Source organism: Sylvia atricapilla, chromosome 1, assembly GCF_009819655.1.
Source record: "Sylvia atricapilla isolate bSylAtr1 chromosome 1, bSylAtr1.pri, whole genome shotgun sequence".
Taxonomy (NCBI): Eukaryota; Metazoa; Chordata; class Aves; order Passeriformes; family Sylviidae; genus Sylvia; species Sylvia atricapilla.
Genome location: NC_089140.1, coordinates 67,985,454 through 68,001,331, shown reverse-complemented (window position 1 = coordinate 68,001,331; position 15,878 = coordinate 67,985,454). Strand labels below are relative to the sequence as shown.

The 15,878-nt window shown below is 40.8% G+C and overlaps 1 protein-coding gene across 4 annotated transcripts in view; it reads right to left on the bottom strand.

Moving 5' to 3' along the window:
• ECI2 (enoyl-CoA delta isomerase 2) overlaps positions 1-4,213 on the bottom strand; it is a 34,240-nt gene extending 30,027 nt beyond the window's left edge. For 2 of the 4 annotated variants that reach the window (XM_066325312.1, XM_066325305.1), the window contains exon 1: positions 4,081-4,154. Coding sequence is in view for 1 of the 4 variants with exons in the window: in XM_066325319.1 (XP_066181416.1) it covers positions 4,081-4,142 (62 nt within the window). In the remaining 3 variants the exon portion in view is untranslated. Of the gene's footprint in view, positions 1-4,080 lie in introns of all 4 variants that reach the window. The other 2 variants (XM_066325329.1, XM_066325319.1) reach the window with 2 other exon arrangements.
• Between the last annotated feature and the right edge of the window lie 11,665 nt (positions 4,214-15,878).

The following is a 15,878-nucleotide window of genomic DNA, read 5'->3' as shown; positions in this document are numbered from 1 at the left end:
GAAGGAAACAAGACTCAACTTGCCTGCATCTGGGGAAAAGTTTCAGGCATAAAAGCAACTTCTACTGCCAGTACCAGAGGTTTTGGTACAGACCTCCAGGAGACTCAGGAGTATTTACAAACAGAGTTTTAAAGAATATAGTCTGATCTATTACTTGAGAGCAATACTACAAAAATCTAGTCTTCCTCCTTGTAAAGGGAATTGGATTAGGGATGACAGCAGACAGTAGGAAAGAAAAGGAAAGCTGCTACAATACAGAAATAGGGCCTGGTGGGGGGAAAGTGGTTCAAGAGGCAATAGCACCCTTTTTGCTCAGCCAGCAAGAGAACATCAGAATAAAGCTCCTAAAATTTGTATGTCCGTACCCAACTACAACTATCTGAATAGGTTTGACAGAAAGGACCAGACGTTTCCCACCACAGGGATACAAGGCATACTCTCTCTTAAGCCAATTAGACCCTCATGGCCAAACCCGGAAAAAAGAAACAGAAGGGAAAAGGGGACACCACCAAACTTACTGGTCACCTCCAGGATGGCAGCAGCCTCGAAGAGGTTTTCCACAAGGCAAGGCTTACATGTCCTCTGTGTGTGCTGGCATCCACAGTTATCCTCAAACGCAGGTAGCTTTACTGCATGTCTGTAGCAGTGGAAACATGTATTTATGTGCTCCTCACATATTACAAAGAGGCAAACAAAAACCTGTGATGCAGGTGATACATCATTAACAGCAATCAAGAAGTCTTTTCAGGGAATGACCTGGAATACTGAACTGCTTCTAATCCAATCGACGGAGGCATCTGACTACAGTCTTTTGATGAAGCAAGAAATAATCTCTCAGCTGCAAGAGATCAGTTCTTCCTCTGCCCTCAGTGGAGCAACAGCCTCATAAAAGCACAGTTTCATGGCAAAGCAAAGCCTCTGGGCCCTAAAGACCCAGGACTTTACATGTGACTGGCTTAGTGGGAGGCAAGGCAGAAAAGATCCATAGCTCTTTCCTGTGGCTCTATAGGTCTGCAGATGGAGAGAGGCAAAGGAAAAAATGGAAGGGTTATAATGTCCTGCTTTGCCACAAATCTGTTAAAGGGTGCTTGATATAATGACCAACAAATGCAACTGCACTACCAAGAGTAAGGAATTCAGGGAGCAGGATCAATTAACTCTCAGGCAGAAGTACAAAAAGGCTGCAGAGACTGAATAAGGACTGTTGTGTATTGTGCTGGAACACCTGAGCTCCAGCCATGTGGGTGGGCTGTAAACATCCAGATGTTTTATGTCATGAGATGATGAGGGGATGCCAAAAAGAGATTTGGAATGCTGCTCAAGAGACAGATGGAAGTGAATTTGAACTCTTAAGACTGCTGCTTCCCAAGCTGAAAACCAGATACTGTAGTAGAGATTTAGTAGAGATTTCCTGTGTGAGCAGGAAGTATTCCAGGCACAGGGAGAGACCAACAAGGCTACAGAAGCACGATGAAGCCAGCAGTGTAAGAGAAAATTAATTTGCTTTCAATTCACTTTACTTAAAGACCAGCATTTAATACTGCTCCTATGAGAAAGGCTTTTCTGAGAAATAAAAGAGCAGCTCATGGGAAATTGGTCTTTGACAAGATCTGACCTCCTTTAAAGTTGCTGAAATACCTGTACCAAGGAACACACTAGGAAGTTTGGATGTGCCTGTGTTACTGTCTTGGTTTGACCAGGAGAGTGCTCCTGGAGAAAGTCTCTGAACTGCTGCCAACTCCACTCCCCCTGGTTGTGCCTGGCTCATACAAGCCAGATCCCTTCTGGACTACATAAAACTGGGAGATGTCCTCCAGCCACTGACAGGATTCAGCACTGTGACTGCACTACAACTAGCCCAAAGGAAACCTCCCAGGCAAGGACAGCACAGATGGAGGTTTCCCAGCAGCAAACATTCAGTGCCCAGTGGTCTGACCTGCCCTAAGTGCAGAAGTATCTTCACAGCAGTGGTGCTGCGGGGCCTCCAACCAGAAAGATCTGAATGCAAAGACTGACAAGTGCATACAGCCTCAGTAAGACTTTTCTGAATGTGCATTTCTGCCAGCATCCACCCCTCCTTAGACGAATTTGAACTTGAAATATTGCAACAGGGCAGGACAAGAGGAGCCTGTGGAACTCATAATTCCATGTCTGAAAGAATTATGAATGTACTGCCTAGAAAAACAAACAAACCAAAACAAAGTAAGAGCAATTCTTGCATTTTGCCTTTATATTTGTACAAGTCTTTCTCTTTCAGTGCTCCAAGGACATGACTCTTTTTTCCAAGTTTAGACTGCAAAAGAAAGTTTCCTAAATTCCTAATGTTGCCAGCGTCTTTGATAAAATTCTGCTTGCATACTGCTAATACAGAAAATAAAGGTCACCATTCTGGTGCTCCAGCATTAGAAAAATTGCAATATTTTTCTTTATTACATCTGATTAAATACTAAAAACATGAACCCATTTTAATACTGATTTATGCTGTTTCATACAGAATCTTGCCATTTCAAATACATCTGACTCCACTAGCCTAATGATGATCAGCAGGCCAGTCTTTTACATGTTTTCCCAATTTAGAACTGCTTTCCCTCACTATCATTGTAACAACTTAGCTAAATCAAATTAATACTATTTAGCTGAGAAAGCTTGCCTAGAGAGTTCTTTTTTTTTAAGTGAGGGCAGAAGTCACACAATTCTCTTTGTTTCTCCCTCTGTCTTATGATGTTCATGTACTTACTTCCAATAACTTCTTACAAAGCTTTGGGGGAAAAAATATTATAATTTAATTTATAAATGTCTTACAGTCTTCTGGTTAAGATATGCTCATGCCCAACAGATATTCTTGGATATCGGAGTAAAAGCATTTCACTTACCAAAGTGTGCATTATAACAGTAAAATCTGAATGTTGTTACCAATCAGAGTATCATACATCTTTTAAATCTTTTGGTATGATGATGTCTGCTTCACTATTCTATTTAGGAACTTGTTTACCAAGTATACTTAACACACCTTGCTTTTTCTTGAGTATCAAGCTATTTTTGATTGGAAGAGGAAATTCTATGACTTGGCATACTTTGTGGTTCTTATTCATATACAAGCAACATATACAAGCAACTTCATAGTGGAATTTCCAATTTAGTCATTTCCAATACAAATGTATATCACATAATTCCAAGTGTAATTACAACTCAAGCTATCCCTTCTGCTTTCCACTGTCCAGCTAACCCTGAAGGTGCACAGCTGTTGCAGCACACGCTCCTGCACATGACATTTCACCTGGAAACAGCTTAAAGGCAATACGTAATAAATGGAGGTGTAAAAGATACTGCATGATTATTTGAAAAGCTGGAACAGTCTTAGAAAGAAGTCCCAGTTAGCTGGATACACAACTAAACTTGGTTTTGTCAAGGCCAGGCTGGATGAGTAACCTGGTCCACTGGAAGGTGTCCCAGCTCCTGGCAGTAGTGTTGGAATTTGATGAACTTCAAACTCCCTTCTAACCCAAACCATTTATGATTATATGATTCATGGGACTGACAGAATGAAATATAGAAAACGAGAAAAGGCCCAAACACACACTGTCTCTTTACACATTTCAGTACGGTTTGGAATACCTCGCCCCCAGCCTAACCAACAATTTCTCTGGTACTGAAATATTCGCCTCAGGAAGGGATCAAACACAGGTTTCCCACTCGCACGGTGTGTTCGACCACATAAAGGTGGTTGGTACGGCCGGAGGGTTCCCCAGCTTTAGCAGAAAGCGACCTGCCCGTTTCTGGGATGCGGGCACGAACGCCGGGACCATCACCCAGGGAAGGCCACCACCCAGGGAAGGCCATCACCCCGGGAAGGCCATCACCCAGGGAAGGCCATCACCCAGGGAAGGCCATCACCCAGGGAGGGCCATCACCCAGGGAAGGCCACCACCCAGGGAAGGCCACCACCCAGGGAAGGCCATCCCGGCTGATCCAGAGGCACGGCGGCACCTGCTCCGAGCCCGGCGGGAGGCGGCGGCGGCTGCCCAGCCCGCGGCTCGGCCGGGCCGCTCCGTGAGGGGCCCCGCAGCCATCGGCACTCACCTCGCCCCGCAGCGCGACCGCCAGCACAGGCTCCGGACGAAGGTCAGGGCCGGGGCCGCCATAACCAGGGGGAAATAAGGCGGGACGGGGAGGAGACGGCAAAGCCCGCCCCGCCGGGGCCGCCGCGTCCTGGGCTGGGCGGTGGCTCCGCTCGCCCCCGCCCCGGGGCGGGATGGCCGCCTCACGGCCGCGGAGGGCGGCGGAGGGCGGCTGCGGCAGGGCGCTGCCCCAAGGTGAAGGCGGGCGGGCAGCGCTCCCGTGCTGCGTCCGGCAGTCACGGAATTGTTTCGGTCGGAAAAGACCTCTGAGATCCCCGAGTCCGACCTATGGCCAACACCGCCATGTCGGCTAGACCATGGCACCTAGTGAACTAGCTGAACTTCGTGCAGTCGCTTCTTAAATGCGTCCAGGGGTGGTGACGCCACTACCCCTCCGGACAGCTCATTCCAATGTCTGCACTTTTTCTTTGAAGAAATGCTTCGTAATGTCCAACCTGAAGCTTTCTCAGTGCAGCTTGAGGCTCCATCCTCTCATTCTGTCACTGGTTGCCTGGGAAAAGAGGTCAATCCCAACCTGGCTCCTTTAAGGCAGCTGTAGGGAGTGTTAAGGTCACCCTGGAGTATCCTCCTCTCCAGGCTAAACACCTCTAGCTCCTCAAGCACTGATAGTAAATGATGGAGAGCAGCTTAGGGAGCCAGCTCCCTCAGTACCCTCGGGTAAATCCCATCTGGTCCCTTAAAATTGTGTGTTTAAAGGTGCTTTAGGAGCTGCTCGGGACCCTAAACTCACTCACAGCAAGGGTAACAAGAAGACCAGGCAGTTCCACATGCTGCAAGTTCTGCAGGGTCAGAAATGGAACCAGCTGCGGCACAAATCTGCTGGTCGGCCAAGGTCACCAGAGCAGCCAATGGAAAATGAATTGATATGAAACCAGAACCCTTTTATGGGCAAAAGTCATAAACTTGTCTCAGTCCCCCCAAAAGCAGCTTGTAGTGGGCATTGCATCATCAATTACTGCCACTTATTGTACTAACTTTCTATTTGTGTTGTTGTTTGTGCACACAAATCACCTGGCAGGCTGCTGGTTGGCTTGGTGTCTGCACCTCAGTGGCACTGGCAATGTGTAAGGTCAGAATAAACACTAGTGCCTGCCCCATCTAACTTGAAAGATATTGCTATTTATTGCTCAGCTTTTGCTCTTTCATCTTCAGCTCCTGAAGGTATATTTAATTTTCCCTTTCCAGTGTTACCTGCTCTGTGAAAGATGTTTCTGTGTTTGCTTGGATGCTCTGAAGATCCTCACAATTCAGGCACTCAGCTCTCTTACTTTCCTTTCAACTGGCATCTAATAAAATCACCTTTTAGTCCTGAGGCTTTCCCCTCGATTCCTCCCCAAAAGTAAATGGATTTAAGGCTCTCCTCAAGGATAAACGTTTTGAAGCTGCCAATGACCTGCAGGGTTCTCCTTCCTTAAGTGTTTGATTACAGTTTTCCAAATAGTAGGTAACATTTAGAGTCTGACAGTTAGGATGGCACATTTTTCCCCTCATACTGTGAAGGTCACGATGTGTGACCTGGGTCAGATCACACGGAGCTGGCTTTTTCTAACACAGCCTTGGGTTTCAAGTATTGGTGTTCTTTGAACTTGGTACACGACTTCTACTCATGATTACAGATCCAAAAGCCTAGCATTTCTCAGTTTCAGAAATAACCTTTACTGGTTTAAAGTTCTGACAAATCTACTTAAAGCAGGTATTTATTTGTGTTTTAGCCTCTCGGTAGCAATTTTCATCTCTTCTAACTAGACTGTGATGTGAAATTGTTTCAGATCTTCAGAAGACTTTAAAAGCACTCTCCTGAAGGTGTTGTAGTAATTGCTTCTGTTGATCTGTATCCTTATTTTCCTCTAATCAAGCAAGACTCATGGCTTACAAGTATGTAGCTTGTTAGAGACAGTATTTTGAACATATAAAGACAAACTGTGGCCTAAGTTTTGCTCTGAGATATAAGATCAAGGCTTATTCTTTAAATAAGAGGAGAATTTGGCTCTGAAATATTAGCATTCGTTTTGTCAAGTTATAAAAACCGAAACCTTATAAACACAACAATTTTAGTCTTGTTATTTGTAAAGGCCAGAAAAATCACTACAGAAATGTAATGTAATGAATATCAATTGAAAGTTTACTGTAGTAGTATTGCTAGCACTAAGGTAATGAAACTAGAGAGGGCTCCCTGGAGAATTCATTTAGTAAGTTGTTTCAGATTTATTGTTTGACAAACAAGTCCCTCATGGCAATGCCCTCTCTAGCATTTTATTATCAATGTTAAGATGAAGACTTTTTCCTGGCTACACTTTTATCCTTGGGTAAAATTCTCATGTTCTTTCCTTTAGTTCATCTTCACATTTTCTGCTACTGCCTCTAGGCAGTAAACTAAACTTCTAAGTTTAATTTTGCCTAATTTCTTCATGCTGAATGCATGTCAGTTTAAATAGGCTAGGCTTTTTAATAAAGTCACACTGGAACTTCTGAAAATGCATGAACATTTTTTGGTTTTGCCTGAAGACTGCAAAAAGGCATCTTTGCATTCGAAGATGGATTGCATACTATAGGATTAAATACAGACACCAGTAGTATTCTTACAGAGAGGGACATAGAAAAATCATAACCTCATCACCTCACTAAGATACAGATCACAATTCCTGTATTGTGCCTACAAGAGTGCAATTTCCTGTAGGTGTCTGTCTCTAGAAATCTATACCTCCAGGTATCCTCATTTTTCTTTTCTTTTTTTTCTTCTCTAGTTTCTCTCAACTTCCTAGCATTCATCTCACTGCTCTGGTGAGCTAAAACATAACCAATCCCCCATTTTATGAATAGCTCATCACATAAACCTCTTTTTGTCCTATAGGTGTGGTGTTATCTTTTCTTTACATATGCAATATGGTTTATTTTCTTAGCATGTTTTTAACTGTTTCTTCTTTGCGATGTGTTCTAATTCCTGGAATCGTGATCTTGGGGGAGCAAGGTCACAGACCTTACAGCTTTCAGTGTGGCTCAATGTTATACACTTTCGTTCTGTCTCTTTATTTATGGGCACATATATGTGTGCTAGAGAAAACATTGGGCCCTTCTTATGAAACACCAAATCATGCACTTAATTTTCAGACCACCAGATCCTGATGTTTTGTTTGCAGAATGATTGCCTGTTGTGATCTGTACTTATGTGCTATGTGTTTCAGCATAATTGCAGGTTCTCTGATATGTTGATACAAGCCTGAACAAGAAGTGTTTTGCGTAACTCTGTGGTGGAAGGGAGGAATGGTGTTGACATAGCCAAAGCTGATTTTGATACACTGACGTGATCACTCTATCATTTGTATCACCAGTTTCTTCTTCTTTAGTTGTGCAATATTCTACAGTCTGACCAGCACAATCATCTTTTTTTTCTTTCTCTGTGATGATAATTCTTGCATCTTTGCAATAATTTCTGTAGTCTTTGTGTTGGGTGTTTGATTGTTTTTCCTGTAGATTTTCTAAAAGAAGCTTTTTGTAATGTTACTGAACTCAGTATTGAGGAATTGAATATTTGCAATTCTTTACAATGACAATGCAGCTGTTCTCTCTTTGATGGAAACGTTTATCCAGAAAGTGGATATGTTGTGTACTTTATTATTCGGAACTTGATTTCCATGACAAATGCTTTTCTCCTTGAAACCCAGTCCAAGAAATCCTGCAAGACTTACTTTGTGATGATATTAGCATGGTTTTTGCATTGATGATGACAACCTGTTTCAGACATGCTGGGAGAGCGGTTTTCAGAGTTTTGCTGCTACAGTGTAGAAAACTACAATATTAGCAAAGGGCATTAATCACTGATGTCTTTGGAACCTCCTGTTTATGTGTGTGTGGGGAAGGGGGGGGGTGGGGCTGTTTTATCCTCAGTGAAAGGTATGCTCAGTTCCCGACACTGAAGAAGGAATTAGACTTGGACTTATTTACTTAAGAGTTTTTTTACCAACAGAGAAATATAAACATGGGACTTACTCAGAAGCTGGCAAATTATACTCCACTTTTCTTGGCTGGATTGCTGGTTCATTCTCATGCAATCGTTAATTCTGGAAGAATTGCCTTTTTGCAGCACTGTGTTTACTTTGGATCTGAAGAACCAAGATTTTGGTCCACAGTTCTCAGCAGTCACCTCCACTGACCACCTGGTGCATGTCTTGAGCTGTCTCTGTCTTCTTACACTTTGCCTTAATGTTCCACTCAAAAACATCCCTGTTGCCCCAAACCATCTCAGTTCTTATACCATGAATGTAAATTAATGTATCCCATCTAGCTGCAGATTATCCTCATCTAATAAAAATACAATCTCTTCTATCTTGAATTATCAACCTTTTCAAAACTCTCAGCATTCAATAAGGTTGGACAGTACATAATTTTTATCAAGACCCTATGTACTGGACCCTATAAGTTTAGGCCTATCTCACAGAAATACTTCCACAAAGGAGTATCTGAGGAGTTAAGCCTCCTGTCTGGAAATAACTGTATTTATGTAGGCACTATACTGCTATTGAAGGGCTTACCTCAAGTGTACCATAAAGTTAGCTGTCACATTGTATTTTATTGCTTAGTTATTCTCTCTGTATGTCTCTCAATATTTTCTTCCAGAATGTCACTGTACAGTCTTTCTGATCCCTTTACAATACAGTTGCAGGAGGTGCCTGTGTTGTGCATGGTCTAGTACCATATTCTGTAGGCAGAATGTGGGCAGATCCCTGTTTACTTTGTTCATCCACTATTTTCTTACAGACACTGGAGAAGACTGTTAACTCTGTAGACAACATCATAATAACTTTTGTGCTTCTTATCACCGCACTTAGCTACTCTTACAAGTCAGTTTCAGGTTTAAACAAACTACTTGGCAATCTTGTTTTGAGGCCTCTTTCTCTAACCAGTGTATTGGTGCTCAGAAATTGCTACAGTTTCCTCATCATCTTGCTTGGTTTATTGAATGAACATTTTAACTGCATTGGAATATTATTCCAAAGATGTTTAACGAGAACAGAAACAAAAGTGCAATTACAAATATATTTTTTTTCAGGAAATAACATGGAAAGCAATCTCAAAGATACTTTGTGGAGCTTTACATGGTAACCAGCAAATCTTTGTAGTTAGCTTTTGAAAGACCTCTATGTTTTCAAATATGTTGGAGATTTGCAGCCCCTACTCACAATCTGTATGGATGTGTGAATGGAATGTATCCATTCTCATCCTCCTGTTCTGAAGTGCTACAAGCATTTGTGAAAAGTTACATATTATATCTCATTTGCCACTACTTTGGCAAGATATCCATTAAAATTAATCTGTAAATGCAGGAAATGAGAAAATCCTGTTTGAATGCATCTAAAATGATATGTTGGGTTCTGCTGCTTTCTCACGCTAAGAGCACCTGGTTGCCTGGAGTTCAGTCAGGAGATGTAGTTACAGGAGTCTTGTTTTATATATGAATCAACAAATGGCAGAATTGTTGCTAATTAAAGGAATTGAAATCCTCTTAAGCTGGAGTCTCTTGGTTTCCTGAAGCCTGAAGTGATGCAGGTGTTAGTTGTGGGCTCATCAGACCCTTTTGCTGAAAAACTGCTACTCCTATTTTTATGCTTTCACTTGAAATAAAAAACAAATGTATTTTGGGCCATCATTTCACAGTTTAAACTTTAAGCCAAAATAAGCAAACACACTACTGAAAGGAGCAGTTTTTCTATTTCCCTCAGTCCCTCCCAGTTCACTCCCATGCCATGTTTTCTGCTGACAGGGCTGTTTTCATGGCTGTGCATTGACCCGGCTCAGGGAATTGATCTGAGTTACAATTAACTAGGCAAAACCCAGCAAGTAAATGAATAATGGTTAATTGTGACCCAGATCAAACAACTTATCCTTTTTGCCACACACATGAATGCATGCTCATGGTGGTGCAAAGAGGGAGATGTGAGGGGGCCTGACAGGCAGTGGGATTGGTTCTTTCAGCAGCAGTTACGTCAGCTTATGACATTAAAGCATTAGTGCACTTCTGGGGGGTTTGTTTTGGTTTCTGGCATAGCCTTGAGGGATTTGGTATGCTTTCTGTCTTGGGTTGTTTGTATTGCTAAAATGTTTTATTTTGCAGGAAGCACTATACCTGTAAGTAGGTACAAATGGGGCAGTTACTTGGCTCCTCTAGGAAGGTATTATAAAGTGACAGTGATCTGCACCAATTAGCATGTTAAAATGAAACTTGACAGAGAGCTAGGGGAAGATATTATATCCCTACACATTTTTGTTGTTGTTGATAGAAGAAAGTGAAACTATTAATGGTTCCAGTAAGCAAAAGACTGCGTCATAAGCTTTGTACTCTATCAAACAATTGTTGTAGTAAACATTTTTCTCCTGTGTGAGATTCTTTGGGCCTTGATGTGTTGTAAGCAGCAGCATTCTCTGCTTCTGCTTGTTTGTGATCAACCTTGTGCAGCCCACTGTACGGTGCTGACGCCGGTGTTTGTGTGGGCGTTCAGTGAACCAGATCAGAGAACTGATGCAGTTAAAAAATAACCCACACAAGAGACCCCATTAGCTGGACCAGTTTCCCATTTTGATTTACTCCCTCCACAAAAATAGTGGAGCTGACACAGCTCAGAGCACAGTCACTCTTTGAGATGGCATGGTTACTGAAACATTTACATTTGGTCTGCATCACTATTTTTAGTGATACTAAATTCCTTCATTACTTCCCACTTCCACATGGTGACCAGTGTCAGCAAAGGAGTTTTAGCAGTAAATCACAGCTGGGTTGAAGTTAAGTGCAGCAGGACATTCTCCTTGTACCCAGTGTAATTTGGAGACTGGGTCCTGCTAATTCATTTCCTCCCACAGCTCAGGGCTTGGATGACCTAGCAGACTCCAGGCCACCATAAATCTGTTGACAAGGGTATAGTGTAGGTCCATCTCAGAGCTTTACTTGAGCTGTTTGCACAACTCAGGTGTCAAGGGCTGGTGATTCCGCTTTAAATTTGAGCTGGTGATTTTACGGGGTTTTGATGATGTTCTTGGAAGCTACCCTAATACATAACAATTTTCCTTTGTAATTCTTATTTGCATTGTTTCTGTTTTAGGCAAGTTTAGTTTTGAAATTGTGGTCAATTTTGGTCTGTAGGTATGTCTTGGTTTAACTCCAGCTGGCAACTTGGTAACACACAGCCTCTCACTCAGCACACACACAGATAAACTGATGGGATGACAAGGAGAATTGGAAAAATGGTAAAACCCTCAGGTTGAGGTAAGAACAGCTTAATAACTGAAGCTAATAGGAATGATGATGGTGATAATGGAGAAAACAAAAATAGAGGCAAAACCAATGAACCAGAGCAGAACACATTTGATCATCCCCCACTGACCAATACGTAGCCCCAAGCAGCAATTGGCCTCTCCTGGACAATTCCCCCCAGTTTAGATAGTCAGCATGAATATCTGACGGGAATATCCCTTTGGCTACCTCAGGTCGGATGTCCTGGCTATGTTTCATCCCAGCTTCTTGTGTACCTCCTCCCTAGCAGAGCATGGGAAACTGAAAAATCCTTAACTTTGGTAAGCACTACTTAGCAACAAATGTCAGTGTGTTACAAAAATTTGCCTCAACCTTAATCTTAACCTCAACAGAAGGAAGAAAACTCTATCCCAATTGAAACCAGGACAACATATTTCATGCACTGCTCTTTCCTCTTCCACTGGCCTAGCAACTCTTGATGGAGTAGGAGCAGCAGGAACACAGAAGGAATGGTACATGTCAGTGGCAAAGATGTGCATAAGGGCATCATGATATTGAGTGACTGGATGATAAAAACTCATATGAATTCGGTCTAGAGAATTTTATATGATATCCATTCTATTTTTAATAGATATGCTAAAGTATTGAGCTGTAATAATTTTGTGATAGCATCATTTTTGTGCTCAATAGCAATTAAAACAGAGCTGACTCTTTGCATCTTTGTCCACATCTGTGTGAATTGGATCAAAATGCCTTTATATCATATAAATTTTATGAGGTTAAGGAAGTAAACCTGCTACGTAGTTACTTTGATACTAGAGGTATATTACTTTGAAATTATGTGAACTAACCTGACTGATTTATTTAATTTGGTTTAAAGTTATAATTTTTGCTTTAAATTGGATTGATAAGAAGGTAATATAAAGGAATCTATTAATCATTCGAATAGCAGGAGTACTTTCCTAAGGGAAATCACCCCCACACACATCTCCACATACCCCTTAAGGAGTCCTGCAACTTGAGAGTCAATTTAAGTGAAAACTTATTTATTATACTCGGTCAAAATTTTGAAATCCTGATACTTAAAATCTAGTGCCCCTTGTTTTTTGTTAAGTAAATTATCTCTCATCTTCCTGTAAGTTTTTCTTCTCTACTTCTTATTTCCTTTTCTCAAATTACCCCTAAATCTCTGTTTTCCTGTCTCTCCCCTGCTCCTCACCGACCCAACCTCAGATTTGCTCCTGTGTTACTAGTTGCTTTAAATAATTTCATTCAATATTTATCTAAGGTAGCTAATCCACATAGCTGAGATGCTTCTCTTAGAGGAGAGTGTTTATAGAAATGCCATTTCCCAATTAGTTTTTAGAATGTTTTAGTTTTCATGCAAGTCCCTAGCCATTAAACTCACAGAGAAAACCTTTAAATTATGTCACCGTAATGGAGAGCATGGCGTTTTCCATTTCTGTTGCATGGAATCACCACTAAGGAAATCAGAAATCTTATGACTGTGAATGAAGTAAGAACTTGCTCTCTTGCTTGATCACAGAATTAACTGGGGCGGTCCTGGAGCCCTATACTTCCCATGGAGAGAACCTGAGCATAACCAGTAAATGGCCTCGAATTGTGGATTAAATTAAAATCAAGACTGTTTCTGCTCAAAAAAGAAACCCAAGACGTTTAAAATGGATTTGGCATAAAGAGTTGAAGTTATCATCCTTCAGTCTAATGGCACCCACTTTGTAGCAATAAGTAAAATAGTTTCTTGAACAACAAGGTAGAGTTCGTTGAAAAACATGATGTCTCCTTCCTGCATATATGCACGTAATCTCTGCGTCCCAACAGTGCTATAAGCCGTGTGAGCCACAAATGTTGCCTCATGCTTAAAGGGGAAAACTATGCCTGACAAACAATTTTGTGTTGCTGCAGTAAGTCAATAGAATTTTATTGTCTCTGTTGTGGTGGAAATGCTCGGTCAAGGAGAGGATAATGATTCTCTTCCTCCAGTATGCAATGAATATTTATACCCTTTAATTGTCCAGTGCTTTTAGTTTGCTGATATTGCCCTTAATATTAAAATATTAATCACTTGGAAGGTGCAGAGCTGTAGTTTGCCTCTCAGAAGATTTGAACTGGTTTATCTTTGAAGACTCTAAATATGTCTGTTGTTGATTTTGTATCTCTTTTGACAGTACACAAAGAAAATAGAGTGTTAGTTTATGGGGAGAGTACCTGATGTATGCAGTTACGGCCATGACAGCAGCTTTTTTATGTATGGCTCCAATTCCTCTGATGGCCTAGAGACCCTGAGTGATTCATTGCTTTCAGTGATGAAAGCTATTAGTGGAACACCTCAGTGCTCCAAATTATCCTGTTTATTATACCACTGAAAGCAAAAGTGTAAAGTTCTTGCAATTAAAATAAAACTTTACCTGAATATGCTGAGATGATATTTTTGAACATGTTAAATTAGGAAATAGGAATTTCTTTTGCGAAGTTAAATGCAATCCTAAAGAGGCATGCAATGAAATTGTACCAAGCTCATTTCTAATTCCTAGTGAATAGGTGTCCAGATCCTACTGGCACCAGTTGTTATTCTGGTAGACAGCAGCAGGCAGCAGAGAAGCAAAAGGATTAATAGGCATGAAGAGTGAGATTATTTCTACTGCTTATGTATTGGAAAAAAGAGAATTATAGAAAAGGTAGGGAAAGAAGATATATCGAGAAATAACCAAAGTATTTCATTCTATGAAAGAGAAGGCTAAATGATGAAACACAGGAATAGAATTAAAAGAAGCATATAGTGGCATTATTTTATATATATATATATCCTGTAAACAGGTGAAAAATTTGTGTAAATTTTCTTACCCTTTTCTCTTTCATAAAGAAATGTGCCATTAATCTGGGTTAAGAATAAGAGTTAAAACATTTCAGGGCATGGTTGGCTAGTAAAATATTTGTCATGGCTATTGCTTTGAGGAGCATGTTCACAGTATGCTGTTGGTGTTTTACATCTTTATAACTAAATAGTAAAGCTGCTGTAAAACTGAGTGGGAAATAACATAAAATTCTATAGGCTTCAAATGAAATTCTTTACTAATTTTTCCCTCGGGATTTATAAATAATGTGTACACTAAATTTTTAGAAGACACTGGAGTGAAATATATGCTAATTCATTTTTTACTTCTTCTCTGGAGAGAACTCAGCCAGTTCAAATATAGATTTCAGCTTCTGATAGACTTTCCTGCTTGGAAAAAATCCCACCTCTCATACAGAAGCGACCTTTGCATGCACATACACATGACTATGCATGAATCCTGACACTCACAGTTTCATTCATCCTGCATTTGGGAGAAAGAGTAAAAGCTAGGAAGAACACCTAGGTCTGTTTATTAGTGACCTAAAACTGTTGGGTGGTTTTGGGATTTTTTTTTAATAGAAATTACAGTGGATAATTTCAGAGGACAAGAGCCTAGTGCAGCCTTTATCCTGATCATAAGAGTTGTCGTAAGCAGTTGTCTGAAATTCTTGTGCCAGCAGTGGCCGAGTCTGGTTCAAATGCTTGCTACGGGTGTGTGCAAAGATAAATTTTCCAGTTTTCTATTTCATTACAAGGCTCCCTACAGCTCCTCCTTGTGGTAAAGCACTGGAAAATGAGGACAAGGAAGACGTTGAGGTGGCATCCTTTGTACTGGACCGGCACAAATAATCAAATACAATATAAAACCCAAATGAAACAAACCTCATCGAAGGAGTCATGCTCTGTCAAATAATTAAGCTGATAAATGAGAGTGCTGTAGATGCTCACTTTCCTATAGAACAGTTTTCAGATTGCAAGGTGCAGTGAAATCCAAGTAAGTTAATGAAGTAAGATCAGAAATGTTAGCAATCAGTCACATTTGAAACATAAATTCTAACGATGCTTAACTCTGCATCCAGGGTTTAGTAGTCTTTGGTAACCTGGAACATAGCAGCATCAACGAGTATTTGTAATATCATTCCCCTTGTCCCTACTGACAAACACAAGCTGTAGTGCTTAAGCCACACTTCTTTAGTAACTAAAGATTCTTAAAACAATTTAGGAAATATAACACAGATCCATTGTTTTATAAATAAACACGGTAGCTATATTCTTGCAGTAAGGCCATTAGGTGTACTCTAAATTAATTATAAGGAATTAAATGTAAACTTAAGACAACCTAATAATTTTCTTTCCACCAGTCAACCTTAAAATTATTTTTAGCACCCTTTACTTCACTGTTTATTTGAACAGTGTAAGTTTGTAGCTAATACAGCACTGTGTTCTAGGTAATTTACTGCAACCCAACCAGTTGTCTGAAGCTGTTACCATGGGCCAATAGTGCAGAAATGACACAAGTCCAGCTTTAGTTTTGCATAGGGTGCAAGCTGATATAGATGGCTTTTGCAGAGCAGGAGCTGTCTGGATCGAACTGGAAAATTTCTGGAGCAGAAGAATTGCTAATGGCTTTCACTTACAT